The sequence below is a fragment of the Vollenhovia emeryi genome, unplaced genomic scaffold, assembly GCF_000949405.1.
Source record: "Vollenhovia emeryi isolate VEMERY1.0 unplaced genomic scaffold, V.emery_V1.0 DF939125.1, whole genome shotgun sequence".
Lineage (NCBI taxonomy): Eukaryota > Metazoa > Arthropoda > Insecta > Hymenoptera > Formicidae > Vollenhovia > Vollenhovia emeryi.
Genome location: NW_011967241.1, coordinates 2,061,220 through 2,085,495, shown reverse-complemented (window position 1 = coordinate 2,085,495; position 24,276 = coordinate 2,061,220). Strand labels below are relative to the sequence as shown.

General features: G+C 36.1%; 1 protein-coding gene across 3 annotated transcripts in view; it reads left to right on the top strand.

Moving 5' to 3' along the window:
* Positions 1–24,276, top strand: part of LOC105569241 (BAI1-associated protein 3) — a 78,387-nt gene that overhangs the window by 30,140 nt on the left and 23,971 nt on the right. For all 3 annotated transcript variants that reach the window (XM_012025535.1, XM_012025533.1, XM_012025534.1), the window contains exons 2-3: positions 3,872–4,499; positions 6,550–6,791. In XM_012025535.1, coding sequence (XP_011880925.1) covers positions 4,293–4,499; positions 6,550–6,791 — 449 coding nt within the window. In that variant the 5' untranslated portion in view covers positions 3,872–4,292. The remainder of the gene's footprint in view (positions 1–3,871; positions 4,500–6,549; positions 6,792–24,276) is intronic.

The following is a 24,276-nucleotide window of genomic DNA, read 5'->3' as shown; positions in this document are numbered from 1 at the left end:
TAGGGTATAAAGGGAGGCGTGGAAGCCTCCTGCAGTAATATCATTTGGTAATATAATTTGGTATTGCCGAATGCTCGGATTCCAATACAATTTAAGGGATCTAATTGATCCCCGTATATTTTACGGCGGGAGGCTTCCACGCCTCCCTTTACACCCTACGAAACTGAATTTTGCTTCCGAGTTTTTGGCCGCCACCATGCGCGGCCTAGCGGCGGTCGGCGAACTACTCAGAGGCTGGCGCTAGCTACGTCTCGCGCTTAGCGAAAATGATTTGTTGCAGTAACTAAGATAATTTCAGCAAAAATCGATTTGTTTTATGAACAAAGTAACGATTGCTCTTACACACGACTTCTTTGCTGCATTAGCAAATTTACTTCTTTAAAACGTTTAATTTTGTTCAGCAAACTATAGATTTGCTGAATCAACTAAATCAATTTTTTCCGTGTATATACAAACAGTATATGTATATCTGTATATGTGAATGTGTGATGAGAAGAGAAAATTATACGATTTTAAAACTTTAAATCAATGATTCAATTAAAATTCTAAAAGAGCAAGTAGAAAAAAGTGAGACGTTAGCCGAGTGTCGCCTTTGCGTCAAGCCGAGAGTCGCATTACCATACTGGTGAACTCTAAAAGCAATTATTCCTGCAAGATATTACAAAGGTAAAAGGATATCTGAAAAAAGATATCTGAGGTAACGAAGGATTAAGCGATTTCACGATTCGCAATAGGTGTGTTGCCTTTTCTTTCTTCAAAATCCCTGAAAGTCGTTACGTCAACAGAAATTGTAACGCTCTCTTACGGGAATTTATTACTCCCTTCTTCTTCTACTATCTATGACGGTATATTACTGAGAAACTACGCAGTTTCATTAAAACTTCACGCAGAAGGGAACTTTCAAGATATGATGTTACAGAAGATGCCGCATTCATCTTCGAAGCCTTTAAAATACATTCTTGCAGCATTTAATTTTATTAACGTCGGTAGTACGATGTAATCCTAAAAATATCACTTTTAAGAACTTTTTTTTAATTCGAGATAATTTATTCTCTTTTGCGAATATTATCCGTGAATTCAAAGTGCTTTTGCATCTTCTCTGTGAAGAATGAAATTTAAATATGACAAATACATCTTTAAATAATATTATTTCAAATCATTCATATTTACTAGTGCCACTATTTTCGACAAATTCCGGTGTTTATTTTATCATATCAACATTTTTAACATTATTTTACTGCATTCAAGGAATGTTTTCAGATGTACAAAAATAACTTTTAATTATGAAAACTCACATAGCTGATTGTAACAAAAAGGAATTGTAATCAAATCTGCCAATACAATGTGATTTGCAATAGTCTTCCTAAAAATATAATATTGATACGACGTATAATAAATTATTAATGGTGGATATATTTCCTCCGATCATAATTTTATACAATGTTCAGTAGAAGGTTTACTCTCGAAATTTTACTCACTAGAATTTAGCGATACGTGGAAGTGCGTGCGAAATGGAAGATGAGTTGCGGGTTGCGGTTCAGAACAAGATTAAATAGGCTCGCGGATATCACCCCGAGGGGCGACGTTCCATTTTCCAACCGGCTCGGCTGATTCGATCGTGAAACATGATTTTACAACACAGCGTAACCCGTTGGCATGTTTCCGTGATCTCAATGTAACTTGGCGGATTACCCCGCCAAGTCGTGTTTACATTGCGCGTTTACCTTCTGGCATCCTATTTTCCTGCGGGGCTCATTACTTCTCTTAAGCCCGACGCTCTCGCGACGTCGACGGTTTTGCAAACATCGCGGTTCGGATTAGAGGGACAATTTCGAAGCTTAAACGCAGCGCCTGATACCAGCGTCCATGCGAGTACTACATTTTGCGCCAGATGCATTCGGGTAACCGATTGCAATTAACAGCGGTTTACTGGAGAGCAACTGCGTTCGAGAACGCCACTCACAGATTGTACAATAGTTTATGTTGCATAAGAAGGAGAACAAATTACCGTGGTTGCGTCAGAGCGACAGCTCTTTGATTTTTCTTACTCTACTTTGTTAAATATAAATTTTATTATTTCTGAGAACTTCTCGCTGAATAATTACTTGCATTTGATGCAGTAACAATGAGCGTTTATTTAATGTAATTATAATGAGTCTGCACTTTTGCTTATAAGATATTTTGATTCAATGCGCAAATAATGAGGAGATATATTTATAAAATGTAATGCACGTAATAGATATCTCTTTTATATCAAGTACAGTGTCAGTTTTATTTATTAACTTAAAATTTCTTTAATTATACTCTGAAAAAATTAGTAGTTTTTTAATTGTGACTAACCCAAATGACAAAAACCTCGCGAGAAATCTTTTAAAGAAAAGTCTTCGGTAAAATTGTCAAAATATGTTTCTTAAAAATTCGCAGATTCTGGAATAGATATTTTATTCGCAATGCACGCATACACAATTTGCGTGGTGTAATATGGCGTAAATTTCACGGATTCACCGACGGATTTCTACTACTAATGCTATTATTAAAAAATAACTGCGAGAATATTCGGTTCTAGGACGATTCGCGAGATTGTTCATCAGACGAGATTGTTCACGCAATCGCGGTCCTAATCGCATCGCCGTCCAATTTATTGTTCGCGTATGTGTATTTTGCGTCGTCACGCAGTACCGCAGCGGAAATGCAGCTGGTCGCAGATTAATTTGCCCAACCCCTCGGCCCTTTGCCGGTTTCCTCCTCTAGGTCGACTCTCAATCGCAGGATCCCGGTATTTCAAATGAGATTCGGTTAATGTGCGGCTCACGAGGTAATGGACAAATGCCCCAACCGACCAGAAAGAGCTTGCGAGCCAGCCCCAAGTCGCCTCGAATCTCGTAATTACGCTCCACCAAGTCCACTTTAGGTCTTTTAGTCCCTCGGATCATGGCGGACACTTTTCAACGAACCACAGAATATCATGTCGGGATATTCGGTCTACGGAATTTCAGTTCCCGGCAGCACATTCGTACAGTATAATACCTTCCTTTAGGTTCAATAAATAATTATGACATAAATGTTATACCATTTAGAGATTTTTCAACTTTAATAATAATAGATCAGTAATTGCCAGTATAATAATAAAATTCCAAATTTTATTCGTAATATAAAGTATCGTAATATAAAGTTGAAAAACAGACTCGAGGATGTCATCTGTATACTGTTTTTGCGACAAATATTGAGAGTAAGGGAGGTCCAGGTTCAAACCCTGGCCGAGGTAATATTTTTCGCAATAAATTTTCTGCATCAACCGATTAATTAACAAATGTGGCCAGCTGTGGTCGAATGAAATTTGGAATTTTAATAATAATAGTTTGTATATTTTAATAATTCCATGGTAGTCATTAAAAATATCGCCATTTTCTCGCTGGAAGTTTGTAATTAGTGGGACGCAAAATGATTGATAATTCATAAATGATTCATGTATCCAAAACTTTCTAGAATAACGTTAAACATGGCTGGAAATCGATCGCTAATCTTTGCATAGGATACGTGTTTAAGTTTAAACGTAGTTGACGAGCAGTTTTCGAAAAGTTATAAAGTTTTACGTTGGAAAGTTCAGATGCCCTTAATGTGTTCGCGCAACATTTCAGCAAGTTGGCAATGCGATAGCTTTCTTGGCACAAGTTAAAATCTGGGTAATAAACTTCTATCCTAGCTTCCTATTTGCATTAGATGAAAAGCCAGACGATTTTTGCACTACGATGACACGAAATTGATCGGAAAGTAACATCTTTATATATCAAATTATTTTAAAGATTTATTAATTTTAGCCTGTGTCAGTTATATGATGCACATCTAATTTTATCTTCTCAATTTTTCACAGATGATTGCCTCGAGTCAACGGCGCGAGCCGAAATGTCGGGGCTGTGTAATATCTTAAGTACTCGACGAAGTACGATGACTCCTGCGGCGAGTGGAAATCTCTCGGGAGAATTGCGAAAAGGGTCTGGAGTCACAAATGGCCGTAGCCGAGAATCGATATTGCGACGTGACGAAGTACCGTAAAAGTTGCCGAAGTCGGAAGACCTTCCTTCGCGATGAGTCAGCCGGTGAACGGTATCTAGTCGATTTTCCGCGAGATCGATGCCAGTAGATTTTGAGGTGCATCGACGCAATTCGGTCCCTAAGAGCGAGCCAGGAAAGAATTTGAGGAGGAGCCGGCGATGACACATTCGGTCGTTTGAAAAATCAATATCAGCGTTCACGCAGAAAACGACGAAAGGGCCACTGCATCAACGATCAAAATGAGTTTCTTCAGCTCTCTGCAGGAATACGTAACGAACAGCGTGGCTGGTTTTAGCCTGAGTCCAAAAAGGTTCTCCTTCAGTCGTGATGACTCGAAGGGTGATGCCAGCGGGACCGGGAGAAGTGGTTCTACCGGAAGCGTCACCTCGACGACCAACACCAGCACGGCTGCTGCTCAGCAAGCTACGCCACATGGTTTCCCCAAGGTATGTGCTTAGATTGGGGAACGCGCTTGGAAGGTGTCGCGGAATGAACGACGAATCTCGTATTACGTAAAGAATTATTTCACGCCAGTAATTGATTAACCAACGTAGAAAATTGCATGAAGACCCACGACTGGCAAATTCTTTCTTTAGAATTTCTTTAATTACAATTTGCCAGCCATGGGTCGTCATGCAACTTTCGAAATCTGGTATTAGATCATTTATTTCTAGATAATCTATTATTCTAATATAAAGTATGATTTTTAACTATATTTCCTTATAAGATTTTAATTGCTTAAAATAAAGTAGAAAATAAGATATTACTCGCTAAATAATGATTATTTCTATTTCTAGGCCATTTTAACTCATTACTGATAATGTAATGATTAAAGCACTGAGAGCACGTTATTATACTAGTTTTTTATCGTTGCAGCAAGAAACAAATTTAGTGAGCTTCATGAATCAATAATTTATTGCGTTTATTGCATGAGCAACCGCGCTTAATCCTCAGCAAACTTATTGTATTTTAATGATTGTTAAATTTGCTTATTAATTAAATCAATATGCGGGTCAGAAATTGCACATACGAGTCTATAATTCTGATTGAGAAATAACAGTAATAAACATAAACTATTATAATTAAACTGCATACAAAATATTGTAGCAAATAGATATTATTTTTAGGTAAGTAAAAAATCATATTTCGCGAATTATTTCAACCACTGCATGATCTTATTAATAAACGAATAATTTCTAATACATATTCCAATAATTGCATGTTATTTTGTGAATGGCAAGAATTTGATAAGATTTCAGAGAAATGCTCTAATTTCAATTCTTTCGGTTTATGTAACTTTTATTAGTTTGAATTAAGCTAGTAGTTCTATTAGCTGAGGTAACATTTATTTTCTCAGCGTCCAATCGAGCAATCGAAAAGCACGCAAATTTTCCCGAGTAAATAACGCGGTAAATTTCAATATAAATTCTAATAGGAAATCTAATTGTATGAAACTAAGATTAACTCCTTATAAGGAGTACAAGATCGACTAATGGACGACCATATTTTCTCTTGATTAAAGAAACCAAGAAAGGGGCGACACTAAAGAGGATGTATTACCATCCGAGAACGGACAAAGATGCGATCGTTGTTGTCCATTTAGCGGAAAAAATCGATTTATTGATTACCGATATGCACTAGAGGCAGTAATTAACCGCTTGTTACATCGGTGTTAATTTATGCAGACATAAAAAGTTTAATTCTCTTGCGACATTATTTTCCGATATTATCAATATTGGGAATATAAATTATATTTGGAGCAACATTAAGCATGCACCAGGCAAATTTTAACAATACGAAATTACGATTTCCGATTACAATCGGAATTTATTAATGTGCGACGCATCAATAGGAACGCGTTTCTCTAATAAGCATGACAGATATTATTATGCAAGCGAATGGAGACGTGTTTGCAGCGATAAATTATTGTATCCAACGCATAATAATGTATAGCTGCAATTTATTCGATATATTTAGAGCCAAGCATCATACATTTAAATGAACGAGCAAATGTGATTTATTAAATCTTATATGCATAAAAAAGGTCGATACGGGTAAACGTTTTTAATGAAACAATACCTTTATTAACGTCAGTGCTTTAATTGAAATGTCTATTACATTAGAATTGATGAACATGTCCTACAAAGAAAAACGTACTAAAATAATTATTAATTGTAATGTTGAATTTCTTCTGTTTTGCACAAACAGCATTTTCTATTTAAAATAGACATTTGAGTTACTTATAAATATTTATAATTAATAAATTAAATTAAAGTAATTTTTATGTATATCGATACAAATTTTAATTAACCCACATATTATACATTTAGATTATTGTTGTTATCACTTACATAAAACCTTGATTTATCAAATTAAAAATAAATACATTAAAGTTAAATAATTGTTAAACACACGGTAGTTATATTTATTATTTTCTTTGCAGAGCTGAATGAAATTTTGCGCAGCATCTTTGAATTCGTTTTATTTGTCTTTCAGGTCGTGCCACCGCCAGGCACCGTCACGTCGTCGCACACGCGCTCTCTTTCAGCACGTAGACGCACTCTCGAGTGCACTCCAGCTTCGGGATTGACGGTACATCCTGCGACAGGAAGTGGTGCCACATCACCGAGGCGAGTCGGCTCCTTTCGACGGAGCTGCGGATCCAGCGATCGACCGCCTCTTATGTTCTGCCGTCGTAGACCATCCTGGCCGGAGGTCGACATACAGGCCACTTCCGGGTAAGTACCCTGAGTAACGAGCGCGCATCTCACAGTGACAAGAAGTTGTCACACTTCCGATACGCACTCGAAATAAACTGCATATGGACTGCTATGAATTTCAAAATAAGTAGAATAAGAACGACATTCGTAATTAAGAGCAAGCGCACTATACATGAGTGATATATGTACTTGATACAAACATCTCAAAAGAAAGTTTCAAGATACAACATAACGATAATACACACGAATAACGAATGATCCTAATTATATCTAATGTATTCAATTAATAAGTAAAAGTTATTAATTGATCATGTCGTTATTATATATTATTAATTTTTATATCGTCAGAAAAACAAACACAATTCGCATGACTCTACGACTCACAAATTAGCAAGATTTACGAAGTTAGATATAATCAAAATGGGATTTCGAAGGAAGCTTATATTCGTCGGCAACGCACGACGGCATCCTTTACGCACCCCCGAGCAAATAATTTCGTTTGATTGCTCGTCGCATTCTCACGAATATTCCGAGATTCTCTTCGCACAATTTCAAATGTCTCAATCGGATTTCCAGTAAGACACTGCCTCTGTTGCGTGAGCTAGCCATTCAACGCTTTAATCCGGTTACGCTAGTGCTGTGCGCTGAGCTTTCCAGTTAACTACATCCTCATCCTCTGCTTCTATCGGAGAACGCTTTAGAGCGAGTCGCATGAGACTTTTAGCGCGCACACACGTTCTCTCTCTCTCTCTCTTAAAAAATTTCCATTACATTTGTAAATTATGACGAGCTGCAGTTTAAAAGACGTAGGAGAGAAGTACAAACAATGGTAGCATTTCCATCGCGGAATTTTGTGTGCATATTGCGGCGAATGCACTTTTAATAAGGCCGCCGCGATGCATCGCGACCTTTCTCTTAAGCTGCTTCGTTGCATATTCATAAGCGCAGCCGACCATTTAGTGCGAGCTGTTAATCTCTTTTTAAAGCCTGCCCTCCCTTCTTTTCTCTAGCTAGCATATCCCCTCAACGAATGCTTCTATCAGCCTCTAGATTTTCTCTCGCGTGACATTTTCATACGCGATAAATCTGAGATACTCCACGGGCAGAATTGCAACAACTTGAATCTTATATTACGACGCGATGTTTGTAAACTGACAGGCAAATACTGATAGGTAACAGCAAGCAATAATTTTGCTTTTGCACAAAAATATTATATATAGTAGGTCTTCATTATTCGTTAAGTGTTAAAACTTTATTTTATTTTAAATTAAATGTTACAAGATTAAAAGTACATTTTGGAAACATTACGTTTTAAATTTCACAAGAAATTTGATTTACTTCGTAACAATAGTTGATTAACGCGATTGGATGTATATAAAATGTAATATTCGTGAAAATTAGTAACGCGGTATACATTATACGCATCAACGATGCACGAATAAAATATTCTCTTATCTCGGCAGGTTTACGATTTATGCAAAGTCTATTATCACAGTCGGTCCCGAGAAAGAACAAGTACAAGAATAATAAACATCTTAACTCATTGTCTTTCTCTCTCTCCCTCTCTCCTTTGAAATCTCTTTACACACGAAGAACTCTCATGTTTCTACTTGCAACAAAGGCACCGTAAAGTTGACGTAAAGTACGTTCGCATTCTTTCGTGTAAGTTTGCATTCATGTGCCATATTTTCTTGAGACATTATGTTGCAATATTTTAGTTGATTTATCTGTACAAGTTGGAAAACTCATGATTACGTGGCATTTAACAAGAAAAAACATTGGTCCATGATATTCACTCGAACGAATTTATGGTCAGTTTCATTTATCATGAGATAAACCACTTGAAAGTGTATTAAGAAGCTCGTGATATTTTCCAAAAATTATCTCGTCAAAAATATGATACATAAGTCAAAATACGATGTGATGAATGTTATAACATTTCATGTAAAGCACGTACTGTACATGTATCATACATATGAATTTGTTCAATCTTTAGCAACAGGTATATAACTTTAATCATCTTAATTAATATTTAAAAACGTCTACTATAAATATAATAGATTTCTAAACATATATTATTTGAATTGTTATGTATTATTCGTGCTTTTATTTATTGCGATCGCTCTTGCCGCGATATGTTATAGGATTATAAATATGATATATAAAATGAAAGCGCCGTTGTTCAATATCGTCGTTGTAGCAATAAAAGCTATCTGTGTAATTAAAATTCATATGCTCGCATAAAATACAGTGACAGGCTAAGACCCTCGTGAAACGTTCCGGGACATTTTTCCGATTTCATTTAGTTTTCAAATAATCCTTTTTCTGTCAAAGCTTTGTACGCTATCGTGGTCCAATTTTCATCCAAATTTAATTCATATGAATATTTCTCATCTTTTTTGCGAAAAGTCACGTTTATTAATTATCTCGCCCGTTTGCGCACCGAATTATTGAAGTTTCACGAATGAACTAAGTCTCATCAATAGAATTTAGTAGGAGGAAAATTCGATTTATTCGCTTCGATAAATATTTTCGGGCGCGTCAACATGGAAATAACGTTCTTAACGTTTATGCCGAAAAAAAAATTTCAGCAATTTTCAAAGCGGCCGATGGAAAGAACCTGCCGTTTGTCCCGATTCCGAGAACCATCCCTTCCGTCAAAGGGAAGGGACATATCGAGGTCTGGCCATTCGGTGACCTCAATTCGCTCGTGGAATCAGTAGAAGCCGCCGTAATCAAAGGCTGCTATCCTTCCAGCATGACATCCTTTGTACAAGCGTCCTCGAGGCCTGGGGATCCCACGAAACTGACTTTAGATCAACAAAAGCTACTTGCCGTTCATCGAATTCCAGAGCTGTTCGTTCAGCACAGGATGACGAGTTAGTCTCATATCGGTTACAGCGGTTTGCAGATCGCACTGCACAAGCGGAAATCGATAATATTGTATATCCGAACGACACGATATGAAAACGCATAAAAATTAATGGCGTGCTTTAACGATATGATTTCTAAGTGAAAAGAAAGAATGGAACACTTGAATGATAAAACTACCGAATGGTAGAACCGATAAGATCTCGTTCAAGTATCGACAGCATACAATACTTTTTAATGTAATCTCTCAATGCGGCAAATCATTCTTCCGTTGCATCAACAGCCGACGAATTTCTTATTCGCGACACAGGAATCTTCACACCTTGATAAAGCTGGAAACTGTCATGAAGTGATAAACGACATGTCCTTCCGTAACAGAATGGACGTCTTCCCTATGGGATATCTTATACGTTCAAGTAGCGAATCTTAACCGAGGTACGCTTGACAAAGAGACGGCCCGAGGACCTTAGAATGACCTACTTCCGGGATACGATGAAGAAGGATCTGTTCGTATATCCGCAACTTCCTTTTTACTTCCAACATTGTTATTTCCTGACAATTATAGAATGACGAAGTATCGAAAGAATAACGCTTTACCTTTCTTACTCTTTCGTACTCTACATAAACTGTTAAAGAAATTTCGATTCGTCTAAGAATTATATTTACATCTTTCCGAAGAGAAATAGAATTGTTAGTTTAATTGTTTAGTTTAAATTTATTGTCACAAAAGTCACTGTATGTTAACAATCTCATGTACGCGGATTGAAAAGCAACGCTATGTTTGTTGAATCACTAGTTACTGCTCGGATTATTCTAACGGAGAGTCGCCCCGTCGCCTTAGATAAAATGGCGACGTCTCCCCCAGCGAGACATCTCACTCGAGACTAGCAGATGAAGTTAGACACAGCAGGTGTAACTTAATCAACGTTGACGACGTTGACGAGCAGCCCGCATGAAGGAAGGAAATAAACAATGGAAAGTTCATTACTTCGTAATGGAGGCTGACACCAGTCCTGTTTTGGTGACACAACATTCCAGGCCTCCCTGCGAAACTTTCTTCGAAATATGAAAATACGAGACATGCATTATAATGCACGATACACGAGAAACATATGCCAGTGTCGTTATTCTACTTCACTCGCATTTAACAAGGTTTTAATCGTCGACTTAGAAAGTTTATTTAGCGAGAGGCCAGTGTCATATTTCATTGTGTATGCAGGAAGTATTACCATACCGCCATACCTCCAGAGCCTTTATATTCTTCGCTCCATTAATTTTACTTTCCCAGACAATCCTTATCCTGTTATGCTAAGTACATATCTGACATTTATTGCATTTGTGTCTCATATCGGCAAGCAAAATCTAGATGCTGAAGAATTTCTTCAAGGTGTATTGCATATCCTAAAAGAGTCCTCTCTCCGCTACAACTATTTTAGAATATTATATAACAAACGTCTAACAATTTTTACTTTTCACGGAAAAAACTGATTTAGTTGATTCAGCAAATCTATAGTTTGCTGAACAAAATTAAACGTTTTAAAGAAGTAAATTTGCTAATGCAGCAAAGAAGTCGTGTGTAAGAGCAATCGTTACTTTGTTCATAAAACAAATCGATTTTTGCTGAAATTATCTTACAATTAGTTAGAAGAAGTCCTGTCTGGAGACGATACATTTCTTTTTAGTATGTACCGTCTCCAAATAGAACTTCTTGTTCTCTTCCACGCCTCTCTTTATACCCTACGAGACTGAATTTTGCTTCCGAGTTTTTGGCCGCCACCATGCGCGGCCTAGCGGCGGTCGGCGAACTACTCAGAGGCTGGCGCTAGCTACGTCTCGCACTTAGCGAAAATGATTTGTTGCAGTAACTAAGATAATTTCAGCAAAAATCGATTTGTTTGATGAACAAAGTAACGATTGCTCTTACACACGACTTCTTTGCTGCATTAGCAAATTTACTTCTTTAAAACGTTTAATTTTGTTCAGCAAACTATAGATTTGCTGAATCAACTAAATCAGTTTTTTCCATGCATATTGCGATCGCCACAATAATAATTGCAGAGTAAATGTTTTAATGAGCATTACTTTACCTAATTTTAATTGTTGGCGTAACTAATAATTTTGCTATAATAGGATTTATTAATACACCTAATTTTCTTTTATGTAACAGCAAAAAAATTAGTTACATGTACCAAGCTATCTTTTCCATTGGTTGTAGTAAAGAATCATCTTTGCTCTACTAACAAATCTACCATGCTGTAACATCAAATTTTATTAGATAATTACTAATCCTATGCAGCTTTGCGATTTGATTACTGCAACATAGCAAACTGGCTGTCCGTATATTACGGCGATAAATTTGCTAGACTAGCAGGGTTTTTGGTTGTCATAGCAAATCTTTTTTTTCCGTGTTATTATGATCCCGAAATCGAACTTGTATAATTAAAATTAATGCAATTAACAATCACATCAATGTTACAATTAACTGAAGTTTATTTTTCTTCTTTATACGATTTCTAAAATTTACAGGTAGATTCATACAATGAATTTCATCAATAAGCTTTTTCTCTGTGTTTTTAGATGCGTAGATTATAATAACTTGAAGTTTGAAGCCCTCTATCTTGACTAAATTCATATACTTCTTGCTAAACATTTAAATTCTCTTTGAACTTCTAAAGCATTTGTGCCATGCCTTTTAATTGAAGGTATATTCGGTAACTCTTAGCTTGCAAAAGCTGCAACTAGAACTAAATTTACCGGAGTATTCGCATACTTGAAAATATCCCAGCAAACAACAAAAAAAAATAGCAAATCAGTTTAAGCGAATTCAAGCGTAACGAAGGATGCAGCGCGAAACAGAATAGTTTCCTTTACAATGATCGTATCATTGTGATGGCTTACAAAGAGAGTGTGCACTCAGGGATATACAAATCTGCTTGTTATTGCAGAGAATGTTGTTCTCTGCTACAGCAACGTCTGACATTTTCTGAAGAGGCTCCGTTCCTCGAAGGAGGTCACGGAAGGTAAAGTTCACTTATTAAGTTTTTTGTAGAACCGAATTGATGTAATTCAAATGGAAGTGTTCGGAACTTTATAAGGCAGATTTTAACTTTCAGACTTCTTATTAGGACCCAGCTTGCAATATTTGCTCATTTTATAAAAATTATCATGTGATTTGAGAAATTTATACAAAGGTATGTTTTCCATCATAGAAATTATGTAACTATTTCTTGTTACCAAAAGTTCCTAAGGCGAATAAACTTTTACTGCCTATAATTGATATAAAAAGCAAACAGAGAGACAATAGGAATTTAAATGAATTGGCAACTTAGAATAAACTGTTTTAAATTTAATACTTTAATACAAAAAAAGATCTTTAGCGAGACAACGCTAACATTTGTGTCGTTTCATGACAATCTTTTGATAAAGCGATAGGATTTTGAAGTAAGAACAAAGATTGTAAATTTTGTAAGAGCGGTTGATGTTTTTTGCAGACGTAAGCCTGTACTTATCGCTTTTCTATCCGCTACTCGATCGTAAACAAGCTTGTAAACACCTCTACTAGAGATCGAGCTTTATCTAATTGTGCTCGCGAGTGTGCGACTATCGATTCGTTCGAGAACACAGGTGTACGTAGGCTGATACAATGTGCCTCTCGCTCAATCGACAATTTCTTGCATCGACTGTTCGATTAGTCTGACATTTCAATTGATGTTACGTTACGTGTAGCAATTAATCGTTTATGTTATCGTTTAATAATAATTTCTTTTTAATCTCGGAAGTAATTTTGAAAGACCAGGGCACGCGTGATTTGCTTTCCAAAAGATGTTCAAAATAAAATTTACGTAATTATATTTTTAGTACAAAATAAGCGTACTGGGACGTTCGCCGATAAATTTCATTACCATAATGGCAGCGGTCTGTAAAGTGCATTTTATCCATAATTAATACAGAGAGCATTAATGGCAAATTACTGTACGTTGAAACTAATTTTCAACAATATGTAAATAGCATTCAATTAATTAAATGATGTGCAACAAGCGAATCGTGATACATCAAAGATTTCGTGGTTCCGCAAATTGTTGCACCTTCTGATGTCAATATTAGCAAACATACCACGATTTTATTAGACTCGTGCGATTTTAGCACAGTAGTTTTCTCTTTCTTTTCGGTACGCGATAAACGCTCGCCATGATATATTCGGCAAACGTATCTTGAATATAATATTATAATATATTCTAGAAACGAACAAACGTAAACGCTACAAAGGAGCCATCTATTGTAGAATGCTCTTATGTATTCTTCTCTTGTGTACGCTTTGAAGTAGAATGTCACATTTTGTCATGTCTACATCAAGTCTTGCATGACCGCATTTCTTTAACTTCGGCTTACTTATGCTTTTGCTGTCCGGTTCCTTACTATCTCCGTTTCGACACGCAGGAACCGTACTGCTCTTGGCGAATGCGTTGTCCGAATCGACAGCGCGAGTTAATACTGTATTGTATTGTACTCCAGCAATAGGGTTCTCAAGCGAATTTTTATTGAATTTACTACAATTTCTTTATCGCTACCCGATGGCTCTTGGCGCGATCATGCGCGAGCTTCATGTCCAAAACGCTCTTTAGTATCTTAAAGCTGGCACATCGCCCAAGCAATATCGACTTTCTTAATTTGCAATTAGGGCCACAACGTGGTGTGAATTTAAACGCGCTATACAATATATTTTTCCGCCGACTTGCGGTCGGTCTTCAATCTTTTAAACTCGCAGCAAAACCTTTAAAATTAGCTACCATGTATGTTTAATCATGCCATTTCAATGAAAATGTTGCTGCTCGCAAATAAATATCTAGGTAATTCTTTCCTTTAATAAGTTAATCCTATTTTATTATGGTTTTATTCGATTTTATTTTATATCAAGCATTACACAAATTTTCAAAAATAAGAAGATAAAAACGCGAAGGGAATAATAGCTTAAATACGCATATATTTTTCAAGAATATATACAGTAAACATCAATAGAAGGAAAAAGAGCGATTACGATAAATAAAAAGCTTAGAAAGTCGGCATAAAAAATATATTTTTATTAAGAAATAATAAATTAAGTAAGACATTATTAATACAACTTTTTATTAGTTTAAGATATGTATAGACATAAGTCAACTATCTCTGTCTGTCTCAAACTACCAACTTCTGGTTTCACTAGAGCAATGCCTTGTCTATGGGTCGTTGCTTGAAACAGTTTTGTAAGAAAGCGTTGCAAGCGTTAAAGTTATAAATTTTGTTGATAGAGAATTTACGATAAGTCGAAGAAATTGTCCATATGTCGTGGCCATAATCATTCGAAAGGTTGCTGAAAGCCAAAGAATGGTTAGAAATGGAGAGAATGTGTGAATCGCTGAAAGCTCAAGAAAGAAAGATATGGAGAGGATGTGCTCTCATGCATATTAAAAGTTTTACCTTTCTTCATTGTCAAGAGTATCGACTTACTAAAAGTCTGAGAGAAACTGTAAAGACTTTTACCGCACAAATGTCGAATTTTGTGAAGAAATTTTGGATTTAATTTAACAAATTTAAATATTTGCAACATTTTTACTCACACAATGTTTCAATTTTTCGAATCTTTGTTCTATGTCTTCATTTTTGTTTTTTCTTTTCATCTTGATGATTTCAAATTTCTTAATTTTTACTTGTTATTAATTTTATAAATATATATTCAAAGTTTTAATTTAAATTAAACATTCATAAATTATATCTTTATACTTTCGCGGCTTGTAATAAGTTTTCCACTACTAGTTAATCGTCGATTTTCTTATGCTAAAAATTTTCAAGCAGTTGTGATTTTGAATCATTGCCTATCGGTATTAGAAACCTTGAACTATTACGAGAGAAAGCTACTATACATACTAACATGCGTCGAAGCTCTTAATGGACTCACCGCTTATTTTCTGCACCACAATTTCCAATCAATATTCGTTTATATGAACGTCACTCTTTAACTCGCGTCATATACTACGGGGCTAGGTAAATAGAAAGAGGCAGAGTCGCAGCAGAGTCGCGAATGAAATTACAAAAGGGAAGTAAAACGGCAAATAGCCGGCGGGCGTTCGTAAAAGTGGAAAACGCCTGGAAATGCTTCGTAACGGGCGCACGGAGACGGCCGAAAATAGCTATCGTGATTCTGAAATGACGAATTAACTCCATGGCACGGTCACCAACGGCATAAAAAACTTTATGAAAAGATTTCTAAGTTGACCACCGTACTTTCATCTTGGGTTTTTATCGTCTCTGCAGTGATCTCCTGCATTATGTAGACATTGTAGACAAAGCGCGCGCTCGTAGGACCACAGTAATTTCGACAAAAACACTCCGATACAGAAATCCATTTTGTCCATAAAACGGAGCATTACGGTCCTCGAAAACAAGATGAGTTCTGTAACTTCGTTATCTTCCCAGACGGTCCTTTCAGTAAATACAGATCATCTCAGCAGGATACTTACACGTTTACGGTAAAATGATACTTATTGACTTCCTATTTGTCTTGTTTCTCTAGCTTATTATTTCTGAATTATACCGATTCACACGACTTGAAAAATCTATTGAGAACGCTACAAGCTCTCGCATCTATAATATGTAAAATTAAAGTGTATTACTAATAACAATTACAAACTTTTATTCAAACATATTTTTCGATGGTCCAAAAACTGTCAAGTTCCTATTGTTAAAAGGCTCTCCAGTTCAGAGACGCGGCTGTTGTTGACGATTAGGGTTGAGAACTACGTTGCTAGCAACGTGCCAATGAAGGGTGCTCGAGATTGTCAAGGAGCGTTGCGACGGTCCTAAGTGCAACATAATGGACGGCCACCACTATTTACAGATCGTTACGACGGGTTAAATTCTCCTTAATCATACGTGTTTATACAGGATGCGCAATAATGATCATATTTGACGAATAGGAAGATTTTCTCGCCTGTTAAGAACAAAACTAGCTCTTCCTTAAAGATGTGTCGACGTTAATTCAATGCGCGAACGATGAAAAAAAGGAAGAACTGTAAAATTTAATTGTTGAATTGGTTTAGCGTAAATTTTCCTTCAGCGTGATAAAAATATATTTATTATATTTCGAGAGTGCAATCTCTTTTGTTTTTAGAATTATAAATAAAGTCAGTGGGTACACATTTTTTAATAAAAATTAATAGCTTTGAAGATATCACGGTGTGGAAATTTATTCAAACTTTGACGCACGATCCTGCAGAAATGTTTATGTAAATGGCATATTCTTAATTTATCCTGTCATCAACAACTGTAGCAAGGTACATTATATATGAACGACGCACTCAATTTTTTTATAGGGAGTTAATATCGGCCCACGCGATGTATTCGGTAGAAAAATTACAGACTCTCTGTATACCAAGGCTTATCACGACCAGCATAATGCAAACGTTACTTTCCAACGACTGCTGTAAAATATTTACCGCGAATAAAGCTTTGCGAAGCGTCCAACCCCTCTTTGAACGAACCATTCCGAGGGCAAGTTCAGCCGATCTCATCTTGCGGCGGGCAGGAATCTTAACTGAGTGAGTCGAGTTTCTCAAAGAGCATTAGCGGAGATACTAATTTTATTCCGCGCTAATTTCCCCACCGGGCAATTAAGATTATAAGATGTCGAGACTCATCGTTCTCAATGATCTTTTGACGAAAGGTAAGAACGACAAAAAAATATTTTGATGACACGAGAAGATTGTGGCTCTAACTGTGATTAAATCAAGCATCATGTCTGTAAATATTTTGGATTTAATTAATTTTAACAAAATTTTAATTAAATTTCATCTTATGGAATTAACTGTTGTTAATGGGAAAAAAATGCTACTTATAATAATGCTTAGTATAATGTTGCATTTTATTTGTGATATGAAGTGAAATAATGAAATAATTCAAAGAGTAAAGAACTTGTGGAGCAGCGATCTGAGGAAAATATTATGACTCAAAATATCTGTCACACACACAAGAAAGAGCGCATTACATCATGATGTCATATTTATACGTCGTAACTTAAAAATGTTAGGAGAATATGACTCAAATACAATTCTCTTAAAATTCCGTAAAAAAAACTGATTTTGCTAACCACATGCTATTGATACTGTGCTATATATTTATCAATAATCGCGTTCTTATCATTTTACTTATAGTTATAAAATTAACAGATGCAGTGTAATTCTTTTTGCAATACTCCTAGCTTGCATTACTTGGTCGGAATAGTGTAAGACTGTGTAAGCACTTAGAAAGACCTCGTGCAAAAGAGAGTCAACAAGTGTCGTGCTTGTGTCCGTGGTAGAGCATAAAAGTGGCCGCGTATGCCGTGCTAGGAAAATATCGGAGAGAAAAGAGCAGCATCTGCTTGTATGATACTTTACAGCGCCCTGTTTCACGCTCGTTGCTTTACACGTGGAGCCTTTCTCCAAGAGGCTTTACATAGTTTTGATCCCTGAGGTCTCCGTGGCCGGCTATTGCAATAGCCATGCCGTTATTGAACGATGATTTTCTCCCTTTTTGTAGATGTGGATTTGTTTGACATGTGACTCCTGTAACATTTTCAGGAGATTCTGTGATTTCTAATTTGATTATTAGACAAATATATACTAATATATTTTTATCACGTATGAACATGTCGAATAAAATTCTCCCTGAAGAAACTAAAAAAAGATTTCATGTTATATAAATGTAATAAAATTTAAAATGTCTGGCAACTAATTAGTATATAATACTTTTTAATTAACGAGCTGGGGAATAGGAGCGAATATGTAAAAAAAAGCATTGCACATATTTTAATTAAAAGTAGAAGATTTTGGAAATTTAAGATAATGAAACGACGAATAATTGTTTTTTAATAGTCAATAATATTTATTGGTCGATTATATTGGAACAAGTGGAAATAATTTAAGATGTGAGTAATTTCTAATTAAAAATCGATCATTCTCCAATCTTTCCTATTTCACGTTACTTTATCAATATATTGGAACGACATTTAATATCATCATGTGCCGCTCCATTGCATTGCAGTATCCGTAGTAGAAATTGTAAAAGTAGAGACTAGGTGTGATAGAAATAAAGCGCGATCGAAGCATAACGGTTTTACTAAGAACGGTTCCTTTTATGATCGCATCTTTTGTCGGCAAAAGTAGCATAAACTGTCTCTAGTACACCAATAAAAGATAGTCGCAGTTGCTTACGCGAAGCGCTTTCACGAGATCCTATGACGTACAAAACGCGATAGCGAGAATTTTTTAAATCATCGAGCAATAAAGCTCAACGCTTTTCGCACGTCAAATCCAAGAGTATTACTAGACTGTGACGCATTTTGTGTGTATGTGCGTTTGTAAGTTAATAAAAGGAATGAAAATGAAAACTTTTGCTGATCTTCACCCGCTCATATTGTCACTGTAGAAAAATTAACTATTACACTTAGAATAAAACGTTATAGAAAATTAAAATGGTTTAAATTCTTATAAAGAGAGCAATGTCTAAATTATAACAATTATAAATACTTTTCTATTTTCTATAATATTTGTAATAATCTTGTGACAAACCTTTAAGGATTACAACTTTTCCGGGAAGAGTAAAAGAATTTTTATACGGTATTTCTTTAATTCTATTTGTGTCTTAAAAAATTATCATACTATCTATCGAATAACTCTTATTTAAATTACATACATTTATGATATGTTCAGGTCTCCTTTACATCTACATATAGAGGAAAGTCCTCTAATATGAGATGACAGGTTTTCAACACTCAAATTCAATCACAAATCTTTTTTCGCAACAATTGCACAATTTAACAATGAATTTTCCACTAAACAGATTTCGCTCCAAGGGCAGTAAATTCATGGTGGAATCAACTGATGATGCCTATTAATTTAATAGAAACCCCGTTAACCCATATTAGGATCCTATCTCACAATAAGGTACTTTCCTTTATGTATAAACTCCAACTGGAAAGTCTTGCATTGAAATTTAATTATATGTGGGTCCTCAAGATTTGTGGAAAAATTAAGTTAACACTGTTATACGCGGGCACATTTTTATTATGTATTTTATATATTTATACACGGAAAAAACTGATTTAGTTGATTCAGCAAATCTATAGTTTGCTGAACAAAATTAAACGTTTTAAAGAAGTAAATTTGCTAATGCAGCAAAGAAGTCGTGTGTAAGAGCAATCGTTACTTTGTTCATCAAACAAATCGATTTTTGCTGAAATTATCTTAGTTACTGCAACAAATCACTTTCGCTAAGTGCGAGACGTAGCTAGCGCCAGCCTCTGAGTAGTTCGCCGACCGCCGCTAGGCCGCGCATGGTGGCGGCCAAAAACTCGGAAGCAAAATTCAGTTTCGTAGGGTATAAAGGGAGGCGTGGAAGCCTCCCGCCGTAAGAAACGATGACAACACAATGAAAATAAATTGCTTGGATACTCATTGTATTGTCGTTATTTCTCCAAATCGATTTGTTTGATGAACAAAGTAACGATTGCTCTTACACACGACTTCTTTGCTGCATTAGCAAATTTACTTCTTTAAAACGTTTAATTTTGTTCAGCAAACTATAGATTTGCTGAATCAACTAAATCAGTTTTTTCCGTGCATATTGCGATCGCCACAATAATAATTGCAGAGTAAATGTTTTAATGAGCATTACTTTACCTAATTTTAATTGTTGGCGTAACTAATAATTTTGCTATAATAGGATTTATTAATACACCTAATTTTCTTTTATGTAACAGCAAAAAAATTAGTTACATGTACCAAGCTATCTTTTCCATTGGTTGTAATAAAGAATCATCTTTGCTCTACTAACAAATCTACCGTGCTGTAACATCAAATTTTATTAGATATAATTACTAATCCTATGCAGCTTTGCGATTTGATTACTGCAACATAGCAAACTGGCTGTCCGTATATTACGGCGGTAAATTTGCTAGACTAGCAGGGTTTTTGGTTGTCATAGCAAATCTTTTTTTTCCGTGTATTATTAAAACTATTCACACTATACGCAGAGAGTAAGACTAGCTTGGGCTGTGAAAATACAAACGGGATTTCATCCCACGCACAAATGACGAACGAGAAGTTACATTAGCAGAGTCGATCGTATGGCTTTCACAACGGGACACGAATGGCCCGGTGCCGATATGACGCGATTACGATGCCGCACATCGTCGTCATTGTTCATCGACATGCGATACACACAGAGCCCCTGATCGATGTCGACCACCAGCGGTCCACCCCGCGGGAATGGAAACGAGAGTGTAGCTACCCTTAATGGAGGTAATAGTACGTGGACGGGGACGGTCTCAAGAAATATGACAACACGTTCGGTCGCCAAGGACCTGTATGAAAGGCAACGTCCGAGAAACGTGACCCTTCGACCAGCGCGTATGTATGTGTAAATCCGCGTGTTACCTCTGATAAATTTCCATTTTCGGAATAAAACTCTGCCAAAAGAAATCCTCTATTGGTTGTATCACAATACTTGATCTGTGAGGATTTCTCTTGGAGGAAGTTTGTAAAGTAATTCTCGATTGTAAAAAAGATCCTCTCGTAACGATCTGTATGAAAATACATACTTTACCGCACGATTTGCGGTTTTATTGCAAATCGCCGACTTAGAGTTCATGTATATGATTTGAAAAAACACTTCAATACCTTCAACTTGTCAATACTCATTGTAGTATATTTTTAAATTTACATTTGGAAAATTGAAGATTTCGAAACCAAATGCTCTCGGATAATTAAATCTTAAAACATTTAACGAAGAGAGTTTTTCTATCTCGTTTCTATCTAAGTTTCTGAGAAATTGTTCGAAATAAACAATGTCACTCGCATTATCTCAATCATCACCAGATCGCCGTTGATAAAATTTGATATTATATCTGTGAAGAGACAAATTTTACTTTTATTGCGTCACTGAGAAAAAGTCTCCACGATTTCAGAGTAGAACTTCTGTTCTCCCAGCAGGATAAGTAGTTAGGCTCGGTAAAAGGCCGCGTGAAAAGTTTCGCCGCGACAGCTTGCCTCGATTTCTAGAAGTTGTCCAGGTGGAACGATCGAGGTCCCCCAAGATACTTTTAATATCTCGACGAGGGTAAGCTTGTAGTCGCGGTCGCATGAATTTCTCGCCTTTTTTTTTCTCCAAGGCCGAACGAAGGGAAAATTGGGATTCGCACAAGGAGAAAGTGCGGGCAGATGCATGGGCGATGTTAGATCGATTAATTGAGAGGGTTCAGTAAAAATGAGGCGACTGGAGGCACATTGAGAATGAAAAAGCTGCAGTATCGAAGGTTTTGTGTTTGATAGAAGCAGAAAAGCTGCCGCTGGGTAGTTCTGTTAATAAAATTCCGAAAAGCTTTGTAGCGCTGCCTGATGAAAATATGCGATAAAGCTTTCGGCGTATAAGAGGATCGATCCCAGTAAAAATTGTTTCTTTTAATTCCTTTCTGCGCCTTGAAAAGTTATTCAATTTAGTTCGAATTAATAATATTAAATAAAACATTATAATGTTTCATTAAAAAATTAAATGATAATATTACAGTTACAATTAAAAATAAAATATGAACAAATTTTCTGAAAATTAACATTGATATTAAATTTCAAGTAGAATTTCTCCTTGTAATTTAGTTGCAGCCTTGAGACGGGTTGAATCATCAATAGCTGAATGTTCGAGAAAACTAAGGTGCAAACGATGCAATTGCAGCTTTTAATCTCACGTTGTATACTTATTTTTCGAGAGAGAAAGAGATTCGGTCGTGAATATCTCGATAACGATCTGTCTTAGCTTCTACAAAAGACTTGGATTAAAGGAAGACCGCTATTCAAAGAAACAGAATATCAGCTGCCTAGTACTGGTTGCTTGTTGCTACCACAGACTTAACTTGATTCTGAAAGGACACCCGATGAAAAGAGAAATCCTAGTAGATATCTATGATTGAGATATGCATGTAATATGCACAGGTGTTTGATAAAATCTTCAAAGCCAGTATACTTTATTAGTATACTGGTTTCTTTTATGTAAATAAATAATAAAATGTGTAATAAAATTAATATTATAAGCATTATGAGCGTGACGTAAATTACGTTATAAATTGTAAAACTTATATAAAACTTATGTAAATCAAATATAGCGCGGATGTAAATGCCTTGGACAGAGGCGTATCTGTTTCACATTTTGCTGGCAAAATGTTTGCGTAAACAATCGAGCAGAAATCAAGAACTCGCACGTTTCAGTTATATTTCTAGTTGCCTCGTGCAGTTTACTGTGCTCTTTTTTTTTACCATCCACGCGCTGAAGGATAATCCAATGTCTGTTTTATTATTTCGAAACGATCCACGTTAACTCGTCCGATAATACGATACGTGAGCATGAAATGATAATATTTCTTTTTTTTCCAATAATCCGTGAAAGATTGCAGGAATTGAGTTGCGTCATGGAGAAATAATTATCCTAAAAGAATTCACAGCGAACGTTGACGCAACACACTTTGCGAAAATTGTTTGCTGAGAGTTCATTCATTTCCCACATGCTGCTAATTGCTTAACAAAAGGTCTGCTGAGCATCACGTTTCTCTACGCCGGTTCATTTTTCTATCCATTATTCCTACATGTTTATTTTTATTATTATTTTGCGAGAGATGAAAATTACGTTTCTCGTAAAAAAAACAAATAACGAATACACGCGGATTACAAGCACTTGTTTCACATACAATCACCTTTATTGCAGTGATCATCAGCTCTTTTCATCCTTCGCTCTATTTTTCCAGATATTGCCAGAGATTGTAAAATTAAAATTAATTTACAAAATTGAAAGTTAAATGTTGTTTTAATGTTTGCGCCCAGCGACTAATTCGCCCGGAGAATAATTTAAAATACTTTCGCGACGAGATCGAAACGAGAGCCAATTTGAAGGGCAAAAGAGACAGGGTCAGGATTAAATCCGATTTCTAGCGATATCCAGGAACGTCGTCCATAGCGAAAGGCACACATGCACGTCAGGAGCTTAAAACCGCCCCCGATGGCCTCTCGAGATACGCAAGGGCTGTTTATTAATACCGTATCCGTCGGAATATACGGCCCTACTGCTTTGTATAAATTAGCGCAGTGGGGCGCGCTTAACAAGCTCTGGACGAGAAGGCGCGCTCCTGAAATACGATATCGGGTCTGACCGTCCACTATAACGAGGACATGTGCCCACTTATTTCCTCTCTCGTCAGTGGATCCAACTCTACGCGGACAAGGTCAAGACTGCATTAGAGGCGTGAGAGATTCTATGACTTGAGCACATCCCGTCTAATCTACCTCCGATCACTAAGTATCATCGCAATCTGCGGAAATGAAAGAATATTATACATCTAATTTTCCAAAATTATACCTTTATTTTCTCTCACTCTTATTACCTTTTATTCATAATTATTCTTATTTGTAATTATTCTGATAAACATCTCTGGTAGCAAAATTTTCAATCCTCGAAGTTCTTTCAAATTCGTACAATTTGAAATCTGTAGATTTCTAAAACTGTAAATTTGTGCAATGAGAGACATTTGAAAAGTTTGCAGTTATGTTTCAACTACTTAATTCTACTACTACGCGAATTC